We start from the raw sequence: 12,043 nt of genomic DNA, 5'->3' as shown, positions 1-12,043 counted from the left end.
ATTGGCAATGGTAGCATTGCCAATGGGTCTAATGAACATCCTGATACTAAAATAACAAATCAAAATGAGGTTAAGCAAAAGGACATGGATAGTTACTTCTATATAATGTAAGTATGAAAGAAGTTTATTTTCGTGAAAATAATAAAATAAAAATGAAAAGAAATAAAACTAAGCATGATATTTTTAAATTGTTTAAAATTAAAAAAACGGGGGAATCTTCATAAATATTTCAAAAAGTTTATACAATTAATGTACTAATAAATGTCACAAAAAGTACAGAAAATGAAAAAAATTTTGATTTATTTTGTTAATATTTATTTGTCACATTGAAATCAGGTCCCATTTATTGCATCGTGCAAAGGTCAATATTTTTTTCAGGTTTCAAAACACATACTATGTGAAGTTTTCAGTATAACCTTCAGTTCCCCCGAAGAATTTTACTTTATAACTTTAATTGGATTAATATGGGTATCAGGTATTTGACAGCGATTCTTAGAAAAGTCAACTATTCTGATGAATTTTTTTTTACTAAGCTATATGTCAATGTAGTTTAGTTTTTAAGATATTGAGCATTAACAACCTACTAAAGACAATTAGATACGCGAGAACATATTTAGTGAATTTAGTTGGCTTATTGACAGTATTTGATAAACAAAGGTTTAAAAATTAATGACCTTTCCTTATGCTAAAATGAATTTTCATATTTAAGATTAAAAAATAAATTTATTGTGAATTATTAATAACTATTGTATTCTTTGCTGTACTGGTCTTATTGTTAAAAAACAAAAATTATCAACATGTACTTTAAAAAAAAAACTATCTGAAAGAATATATCATTTATAATTTGCAAACATTTTTTCAGTTATAGCTAAAAAAGGTCTTGATTTGCAAATATGCGTAATTAAGTCCTACTTACCTCGTGTTTAACTTATTTTAAACCACGGACAAGTTATACTTCTGCACCATAACCTTACTTCAACAGCCTTTAAGTATTCATATTTATTTATATTCTTTTATTCAATTTTTTCGTAACTACCAATATTACGAGTTGCCCCCAAAATGGAACTTATTTACAGTCTTAATATTTTTTCAGTTTTAGAAATTTTTCCTATATAAACACACAAACTAGTACTCCGCTAATCCGGATTCATTAAAATTTTGATCAATCTGGATTACTAAAACTTTCGGATCTTGGGAATCATATTAAAAAACCAAGAAAATTTCTATATATGCAAATATATTCATATTAACAGAAATTTAATTAAAACTGAACAATAATCTGTTGTCCATTAAGTTAACTCATAAATAAAATGACACATTCACATTATATATGATAAAGTGTATAAGTAAATAGCCTACAAAGCATATAGGCGAATAAAATATACCTACATGTATGCCCGTAACTAATAATTATGATTTATTTCACTACGTTAACGAGCAGAAATGTAGAAATGTCTATAACAACTGAACCGGATTAGCGAAGCAGTAGTCGATAAGGACTATAAGGTATATCATGTGTATTACACAAATTTGGAATTAATTTTCTGTGGTTACAAGAGAATCGAATTACCGAAAATTCAGACTATCGGATCAGCTTTATATTTTTATTTTAATATAATTATAATTTTACTATTTTGGTTCATAAACCAAAGTATAGTAGTATTAAAATTAATATTAAACTAAATTGAAACTAATGATAGATTTTTTTATTTATGGAATATAAACTATAATTTCGATAGGTGCGATTTGTTAATAAATAACAGAATTTATGGAATTCTGTTATTTCATTGAGTAGTAAATTATGGTTTTCACATTTTTTTCCGTTTTAAGTGAAGTTAATTAATACTGAATATATGTATTTATATCCGGCTTTATGTTTATACTTTACGTTCTGCTTTCCTCGTACTCATACATTAATTTAGATTATTTCTTATCACTTTAATAAATTTATTAATTTTAGGCAAGTGCGTCGGTTTTACAAATTAATAAACACTAATTTGATTAATATATTTTTTTGCGATTTTATAAAGAAAAATATGTGTGAACTGGATTAGTAGGTATCGTAAATAAAATATATACTTATATTACGTCTTTAATAATATTCGAAATTATTGCGATTTTTAAAAGTAATGTTAAATTTAATTAATGTTAATTTTTAACATTAAAGTTTATAGATGTAAGTGCTTTTGAATTCTGTTATTCTTTTGAGATTATTTATGCTATTAGTAAAATTTTTATCAAGCGATAAAATCGGTATTGCATAAATCCGGACATTCTACTCACACTTAAATTTAAATTTTTAGATATACATTCAAGATTCCATCATATACTTAGGTAATAACATGGTCGTACGAGTGTTGCTTATGAAATCCTATTGAAAATAGATTGTGAGATAGGTAGATAGGTTTTGAGTGTGTCAATTAACATTATTTGAAATATATTCCACTAAGTTTTAGGTAGCAGAAAGCTTTCCGTATATATGGTGTCATGTTATTTGATCTTAGAACAAAAATACAATCGTTTCAACAGTTCTAGGACTCGCGCCATCAGGATTGAAGTAGTACCAGCTAGACTTTTACCACAGATTATTATACAATTTTAATTCACAGATTAAAGCGGATTGAATAAGATGAAAGACCTTCTAATAAGGTAAAGACTGCGCGGGCAGTAGAAAAGAGCATGGTTATGGTTTCTGGAGATGCCAAAGATCACGTGCAAAGTAAATAGATTTTTTCTAACCAATTCACTTTCCTTCGGAGATTAAAGTGAATTGAAAAAGATGAAGGATATTCTGCCCACGCAGTAGAAGAGAGCATGGTTATGATATCTTGAGATTTGGGGATCACATGCAAAGTAAACAAAGTTTTTTTAATCAATCCGTTATACCGACTCACACTAAGGGACGACTTAAATGCAAACTTCTTATACATTATAAATAGACAATTTAAATTACTTTCTCGCAATGCACAATTCAGTGATTCGGTGTTATAAAAAAATAATTTCATATTTAACTTCAAAAATATGTTATGAGAAGTTTTTACAAATAATTTTTATTTCCTTGCTTAGTCGTTAATATCCGGCAAGATTTTTATTATTTCTTATCAACTGATTGATGTTGAAAATAACATGAGTATTACTGTTATTATATTCAATAATTTATTGTTATTATTGTTATATTGTATGTATATGTGGTTGTGCGAAAATAAGTAAATTAACTATCAATCAAACCAAGAACTCATTGCCCCAATAAATTTATGGTCTATTTTAGTTAAAGATCAAGTGAAATAACATTAATATTAGGAATACATGTTTTGCTATTACATATGATGTGATGTATGTGTTTATGCGCAAGAGAGAATGTAAGTAAGCAAATTTGTAACCCCAATAGCCAATTATTTAGCCATTACGATATAGGTAGTATTTTATTATTTTCTGTTATGTTTATCGTATATGTATAGTGCAAGAATGAATGTGAGAAAGTGTCAAACAAACCATTGCCCATACCATAATTAATCTGTTAATATAAGTTCTGTGAGTGATGAATTTATTATTATTTTATTTAATTATACAATATAAAAATATTGTATAGTTGTATATTTTATAGATGTTTTTAATATTAGGAATTCTGCTAATTAAGGTAAAAGCGAATTTCCGAAATACGTATACAAATAAGCTAAAAAAAAGGCTCAATATAAAATTTAAAATTCTTAAAAAAAAATTGACTTTAATAAAAATATAGCTACAGTTTTGACTATTTAGCTAACACTGACTCTGAGCTTCATATTTGGCAGGGTACGAGTTCAACCCTTGGTACTTACAGTCTCAAAAAATTATTTACGAATAATTGAATGTAAGAAATAATTACAAGATCACTGTTGATGGGTGTTTGGCAATACTTGATACAGCAGTATGATCAGCCAAAAATTTAATTAATTAAAAATAAATTAAACTTTTTGTTGTTGCAATTTATTATTATTTGAAACCTCTCTATTAAATACAATAGTTTCTTTTAAGTAAAATAGTCACTGCTATCATAGCTGACATTATACCTTCTGCTCAAAAAGTATCCGGATTTTGTTTTTTGGTAGCTACTCCTCAAGTAATAGACCTTTTTCAAAAATGTACACCCTTTCTTGACAAATGGTATAAATTTGAGCACCATCTGTCAATTACAGCAGCTGTTAATGTGAGACTACCTTAAGTGCATTTAGCGATTTTTACTATGGAAAATTCTTGTTGTACGCGATTTTTTGACCAAACACGGCACCATTGTCATCGCTTAGGCACCATATTCGCCAGATTTGGATCCGTGCGACTTTTTCCTGTTCCCGAAACTCAAATTGCCCCTTCGTGGTAAGCGTTTTGAGTCGATTGAGTCGGTAAAAGAGAGTTCGCCGAAGGAACTAAAAACCATACCTGCACGGGCCTACGAAAAGTGTATGGAAGATTGGGTTAAGCGTTGGTAGATGTGTATCGCTTCAGAAGGAGCATATTTTGAAGAAGATAAAATAAATTTGGAATAAAATTTAAATTTGTGTGTTTTATTTACAAAATCCGGGTACCTTTTGAGCTGGAGGTAATCAAATTTTATATAAAATATATCTACTAAAAGATTTGATTCCTTTATTGCACTTTCTTTTGTTTTTTGAACTAATGGATTAATTTTTAATTCAATTCAACTCTTAACAAATTTACATTATTTTAATTTGAAACAATTTTCAATATCTCAATCAATGTCGCAAAATTTATTTATTCACCAATCGACAAACATTTCTGTATGAAATTTTTTATTTCAGTACAGATTTTTATATACAAATTGCTGCCATATAAAGATACTACAACATTCAACTCACATAAACATCAAAATCATCTGACACTTCTAGTGAGATACTAACAGGTTCACCCACCAAAAAGAGTAAATGGTGCTCATTGACATCTACTCGAATAAAAATTAATGAATATTGTGTAAAATATATATTTATTTTTTTTATTTCGAACACTTTTATAAAAATTAAGCAGTGTGAAGGGTATTTAAATTTCGGTATAGCCAACGCTAAATGTTTTCTTTGTTTTTTTTTTTTTAGTTTTATAAGCTTTTGTTTATGTTTATTCTTAAACATTATCACAATTAAAAAATTTTTTATCAAAATATAAAATGAAAACAATTTATATACAAAATATAATAAATTTATAGAAATACAAAGAAATGCATTTGTTTTTTAGTTTTTGTTTTAGATCTAAGAATTTTGCAGTATTTTTAAAAAATATTTTGTTAGTCAGAGGTAAACATTCGATATAGTCCGTAGGTATTTTGAATCTAATAATATTTGAACAAGGTGAGAGAGGCGGGCGTGTTTATTAAGTGTTTTAATGGTACTCTAAATAAAAAGCTTTTTCACTTGCATAAATTACAGAATTGATTCATTTATAAAATGATATATTTTTTATATGCATTTATAATAGAATAAATTTGAAATAAATAAATCATACTTTAAATAAATTAAATTGTTTACCTTGAACAAAACAAAAAACTCACTATTAACTAAAACTATAATCAATAGAAATACAGACAATATTTTTTAAAGCAAATAAACTAAATTTATTTCGCATAGTCCAAAAAGAATGGAAAAAGAATGCGTACATTAAATCGAATATTATTGTTGTGGTATAAGTGACTCATTATCTAAAGTTATGGTTGTAACTGTCAAGTCCGGAATCCAGTTTCTAAGCTTTAAATTGGCTGGCCAAATGCCCAAGTCGTCGAAGCTTACTATTTACTCTAAGTTGCAAGCTTAAGTCTCAAGCTCCATGCATGAAGTGTGTTCGATAAGCTATTTTTTCGCGCCTTTAGTTTTGAGAACAAAGTCAGTCTTAGAAGAATTCAAGCAATTGAAATCAGTCTTAAATTAAAACTCAGTTCAATCAATACGTTCATGAGTTGAATTTATCTAGAAGTATTATCTTTATGAGCATGACGTCATATCGATTATCACAAAGAAAGTGCTAAAAATATTTCCAACATTTTGTTTCATTGTAATTATTAATAATGTTTTTTTCGTTGCCTTTGCTTTGGACTTAATTATATTTTTATCTTTTCATAAAATTTGTGTTTATAAATATCACAGAATTTAACACCAAACTGAAAGTTTAGTAATCCGGGATAACGCAATATTTCGTTATAAAAGGCGTTGAATCGAAGTTACCAAATTACAGTTACACAGTGAAATCAGCAGATAAATTTGTATTTATTTTACTGAGCAGAAATATATGTAAGTGATTAAAAAAATTATATATTGTGTAATCAAAAAATGTGGGTGCAATAAAACCGGAATCACTTCTCGTCTTTATCAATTTTAAAGGAAAAGAAAATATTTTTTATTATATGCATTTTTACAGATACATATTATTAATTAGAGACGAAAGCGATAGCCCTATTCACTTGCTTTAAATAATTATCATAAAAATAATAAATGAATAACTTAATAAGTTAACTACTAAAAACTTCATTTACTCAACCAAGAAATTGTAAATTTATGTGAACTTTCCAATACTAAATAATCAACTACCATAAACTAGTCAAGGAAAAAATATTTTTAATTCAATATGCATTTTATTTAATAATTATTTATTTATTTATGAATTTACAATTATTATGCATACTATTATATACCAAGAGTATGCATATTATAGAGCAAGGTGTTACTATATAGCAACAATGCCTTAAGCTACTAAATTTACTTTTATACATTGATTGTAAATTACAATAATAACATCATATATATATTATAGAATTTTTATATTTGAATATATACGTCGATTGTTTTGAGAAAGTTAATTGTTTTTATAATGTTTTCAGACAAGAGATTCGATATTGTGATATTACGGAAATGACTGTGCTTATAATGAAAGAAGTGAGATTTATGAAATAATTAAAAAGCCTTACTTTAGTAAAATATTCAGAATATTTATTAAATATTTATTTTAATAAACGATTATAAAATTATATACAAAATATATATATTTATATTCATATATATAATTAATATGAATATCAATTAAAAGAAAATCTTGCTTTTCTAAGTTTTATACATAGAAAATTAATTAACTATTCATTTTTCAAAACGATTACAAAATCTTATAATTTTAAAATCAAAATTTTTAATCACTTTGACACAGACTTGTTACTGTAAATTCATTTAAAAAAGTTTTCCAGATTAAAATCAAAACTTATAGAATATTGTAGCTATTTTAAAATTAATCTAACCGATAAGATTTTTAAAACTGATGATGATTGGTTTATTTTTGTTGTAACCTATACAGTTTACCAATTTTTACTTACATTTTTTTGTTCACTATCTTTTCGAAACGATCGATAAAACTTCTACGAAAATGTTGTTAAAATGACTCTTGTTTATTGCCAGTGTAACTTATATAGTTTACTAATAGGACTCCGCCAGAAAGAGCAGCAGTCAGAACCTTCGAGAGTGAAATTAGAACAACCAGAAAAAAAGGAACACCGAGAAAGAGATGGTATGATGAGAATGTTCGATAAGATCTGAGAGATATAAAGATATGAATGTTACTTAGGTCCTACATGGACCTAATAACTATGAATGATGATGAATAAAACTCCGCCGGGATTTATATACAAATGTTGATCGGAATTGATGTTTGGTTTAATTTTATTTACCTAATAACCAAATTTTTAAAACATAGTAATATTACAAGAAGACATTTTTTGTTAGCACATTTGTTGTATCTAAATTATAAGCATATATGACAACCATATCCAAATTTTTACCTACGAACTTTGTTTACAATAAAAATTCAATTGTTATCAAATTCAAAAGTTCTCAAATTTAAAAGAAATCTCAAATTCAAGCGAACTCAGTACCGGAAAAGCATGGGTTTGAGTTGGAAACGTTTTCAAGAGTTTCTTACTACATTATAAATAAATTTTATCATTTGTATATATGTATATATGTAATATAAAGTCTTCAAAAAAAAAAAAAATTAGAAAATATGAAATTTTCATATATAAGCAATACATATGTCATTTACAAAACTAAAAAAAGAGGTTACAGACATTTATACGAAACATTATTAATATTACAAGAAAATACGAATTTTGAAGGGGCAGATTCATTTACTATAGTTTATGAAGAAAGCATATAGAGGCATATATACATTTCCCACATTGTATAAGGAAGTGTATTGATCTGTAATACTATATAAATAAATATATGTATATTCTCTCCAAATTTATATGAAAATATGTTAAAAATATTGTTTTTGTTTAATAGAACAGTGGAACTACCCGGGCTACAATAGACCTTAAGAATATTATATTGTAAAGTAGCTGCAAATAATAATAATAAATCACTGTTCTTTTCTACTGAAGTTTACTATAATAACTTCGTTAACTAATGTTGCCCTAATAAAAATATTTCTATAAAATTCATATTTACAAATCAACAAATGTTGTGTGAATAGGTCTTATATCTGGTAAACAGTTTACATACAGTACTGATTCTATATTTTAGCCCTAAAGCTTTATATTTTAAAAATAAAAATTAAACAAAAACCATTTGAAAAATATATATGCAGTCTTACGTAGTTCTGAAATATATATTCCACTAGAATATCCTTCAGAACTGCACGTAAACGATGCTTAAGTTTAGTATGACATAGTTAAAAAAGTATACCATGGTGATATATTGTTTACAGTCTGTATACATTCATATGTTTTGAAATTTTTATATAAATAACTTATTTTATTAAAATTAAAATATAATTTAAACCTTTTTTTTAATATTTTCAGGTGGCGTTCATAAATTTGACTTTGGTGTTGTAAATTTTACTTACTTACATGGACGAAAATATATATTTATAACAAAAAAATATGCTTCAATTCTACATGGAGTGATTATCCAATATCGTCCAGGAAAGCTTAAGTTACCTGTTTAAACTATTTTACTAATTTTTATAATTATTTAATAAGTGCAACTATTTTGCTTTTCTAGTTGTAGTGATATTAGCCATGTAAGCTTACATATTTCAATTATTTACATATATTATTTGAAATCATTTTTATTTAACTCATATATATTTTTTTGTTATATTTTCTTTATCATATGCCATATGCAAAGAATTTAATCTTTGAAATTATATAAAAAATATATTAACATTATTTTAACATTTGAAATTTTAATTACATCATTTTTATACTGCATGGACCCAATGACAATTTTTTTAATAATATTTTATATGTTGTCCATGATCATATTTGGTCCAATAATCTTTTTAATATGCATTTATTTACCGGAAATTCCAGTTAGGTACATAAAAAGTAGAAGATAAAACTTTAAATATTTTTTTAGTTCTACAATATATATATATATATATACTGTATACATACTCTTATATGAATTTTGTAATAAAGTTTTATTTATATACATAATACAATTTAATCTAATGGTTTTTCATTTATTGAAATATTCTGATAAGGTATGTATTTGGTTGATAGTATCATATATTTTTTTTTTGAACTTTAGGAATATGGAAATTAGATAGAAATCTATAGCATATACAAGAGTTAATTTTTTGTGTAAAAGATACTATGCTTTTAAGCAATATGTTTATTGCTTTTTAATAAAAATTGTCTTTATCGGTGTTTCTACTTTAAAGTTCCTTCTACTATATTAACAATGGAATTAAAAAGAAGGAATATTGAGGCAGCTCATCAATATTGATGACTATGTGCCGCTTACCCTCCACAGTGAAAAGAAAAGCAGGAATATGTTTAGGTACGTAGGTCTGGCTGCCCGACACCATGCATAGCGATACCATGACCAAACTTTAAAAGATAGTTTACTCTAATATCGGGGACAAAGTTTAGCCCCTTAAAGCTATGCACAAGTTTTGCAATCAGGTACGGGCTGGTGAAAATATTAATAAGTATTCTTAAATTTTTTCAATCGAACAAAACATTTGATGATATTTTTATAAAAATAATTATTTCACGGGCTAATTGGTCAGTTATTAAATAATGATATTTTTTCAAAAAAATTAATTAGTTTTATAAGATTTTTATTGTCCAATATTTCGACTATAATCTATAGTCATCATCATCATTTCTTTTGGTCATTAAAAAATTGAATTATGATATTTTTATCGAATATATGTTTTCTTGTGATCCTGGCTACATATGTAAGTCATTCTACCAATTTTTCGGTTTTTTCAACATGTGTTTATCAGTTGTCTGTATATATCGTGCAAAGGTGCCAAATTTATTAATATTGTCAAGAATTTAATTTCCCTGTTATAGTCAGGAATCTAAATTACACATAGCTCACGGCTGATTCAATCAATCTGATATTTTGGAAGATATCCAATATGTAGATGCTGCCTACATAACCCCTTGACTATTATAAAGATTGGTTCAATTTGTTTATGGTCTATTATCACTTGCGCTCATTGACGCAATATGATGCCTATATGACGCCTTGACTATTTACAAAGAAAAACAAAAACTATTTCTGTCTGCAGCAAAGTATAGTACGACTCTTCCATGTCTAGTTCAACACAGTATGCACAGTAGTATTTTAAACCCAACTGTATAATATTAAAGGTATTATACATATGTTCCAAACTTTTGCATCTAACTTTTTTTCCATAATTGTTTTGTTCATTTTGCCAATATGTATGGTCGGTATCATATTGTCTGAACTAACTATAGCATTAAGACTAAAAGGTGTTTAAAATTATATTTTTTTGGAACAGTTTATGTTCTGCCATCATTAGGAATCGTTCTGCATTCTGCCATTGTATATATATATTTTACCGAAGATCAAATACTTTCTGCTTTAGCATAAAATTCTGCAAACATGTAAAATTGTTATACATTAAGACCGAAAAGTTTTCGGAAATTCTCATTTAAAATTCGCGCGCTGTATATTTTTCGATATTTTAAGTTTATGTAGTTTGGCAGCACTGTCCTTAATTACTATGCCAAAAATGAGCGCGATCTGTCAGACAGTTCGTTTACGGCAGCTGTTGAAACCAGTTCACCTCAGTAGGGCGTTGCGAAAAAAACAATGGAAAAAAATATTGAACAAAGAGTTTGCATCAAATTTTGTGTTTCGAACGAAATTTCGTGTGCAGAATCGTTGCGAATGCTACAAAAGGCTTATGGGGAATCAGTTTTATCGAAAACTCAAGTTTATGAGTGGTACAAAGCCTTCCAGGACGGTCGTACGACCGTCGAAGACATTTCGCAACGCACTACTGAGGTGAACTGGTTTCAACAGCTGCCGTAAACGAACTGTCTGACAGATCGAGCTCATTTTTGGCATAGTAATTAAGGACAGTGCTGCCAAACTACATAAACTTAAAATATCGAAAAATATACAGCGCGCGAATTTTAAATGAGAATTTCCGAAAACTTTTCAGTCTTAATGTATAGGATGAATGTAACGCGATCCATAAGAAATTATATGAAGTTCTAAATCGAATTCTTAAAGACCTACGTTTAAATTCACAACTCTTCGGTGGAGCTTTTACTTTATACCAATCGAATTTTGGCAAAGTCTACTTGTTTGTCTTGCATTTACAATGACCAAAAGCAACACAAGATTAATCTCTATCCATATTTTATACATCAAAAGGAGAGAAGGAAAACATAATGTATTGTGGATCCCCAGTATTAAAATAAAGCACTTAACTATAATTTTATTTTACTTTTTTTTATCACTCTGAAATTATTATGATTTGTAGTTTGCAACACAAAAAAGTTTTAGTTGTTTGTATACAATTCATTATTTTTTAAAACTCAAAATTATATAGCTACTTTATAAATAAATATTACACTCATGTTTTTATAACTATTTATTTTCTTATTATTTGATATATTTACCTGTAATATTTTTTTGATCAATTTAATATAAAACAAAAAATTGTTATTTATCGAAAACCATAACTGTCAAAGATTAGAATAAAAATTCAATTTAATTTTGTAATATTTACATTTTTTTATTAAATATAT

General features: G+C 26.7%; 1 protein-coding gene across 3 annotated transcripts; it reads left to right on the top strand.

Moving 5' to 3' along the window:
- The first annotated feature begins 6 nt into the window (after positions 1-6).
- LOC119682018 lies at positions 7-9,394 on the top strand. Of its 3 annotated transcripts, XM_038095350.1 has the most exons (3): positions 5,679-6,033; positions 6,126-6,269; positions 8,822-9,394. In XM_038095350.1, exon 3 carries the CDS (start codon positions 9,232-9,234, stop codon positions 9,358-9,360), a length of 129 nt encoding a protein of 42 aa, XP_037951278.1. In that variant the 5' UTR covers positions 5,679-6,033; positions 6,126-6,269; positions 8,822-9,231; the 3' UTR covers positions 9,361-9,394. The 3 variants fall into 3 exon arrangements, with proteins under 3 accessions (XP_037951277.1, XP_037951278.1, XP_037951276.1); XM_038095349.1 differs by lacking the exons at positions 5,679-6,033; positions 6,126-6,269 and adding an exon at positions 7-107; XM_038095348.1 differs by lacking the exons at positions 5,679-6,033; positions 6,126-6,269 and adding an exon at positions 7,307-7,530 and having other exon boundaries at positions 8,822-9,151.
- The last annotated feature ends 2,649 nt before the right edge of the window (positions 9,395-12,043 follow it).

This window comes from Teleopsis dalmanni, chromosome 2 (assembly GCF_002237135.1).
Source record: "Teleopsis dalmanni isolate 2A chromosome 2, ASM223713v2, whole genome shotgun sequence".
NCBI lineage: Eukaryota > Metazoa > Arthropoda > Insecta > Diptera > Diopsidae > Teleopsis > Teleopsis dalmanni.
This window is presented reverse-complemented; position numbering and strand designations above follow the sequence as displayed.

Excerpts from the sequence above, each read along its gene's own strand:
- LOC119682018 (XM_038095348.1), top strand. The coding sequence starts at position 7,401 with ATGACTCTTGTTTATTGCCAGTGTAACTTATATAGTTTACTAATAGGA. Across the intron at positions 7,531-8,821 it reads GGAACACCGAGAAAGAGATG|GTGGCGTTCATAAATTTGAC; the intron begins GTATGATGAGAA and ends TAATATTTTCAG.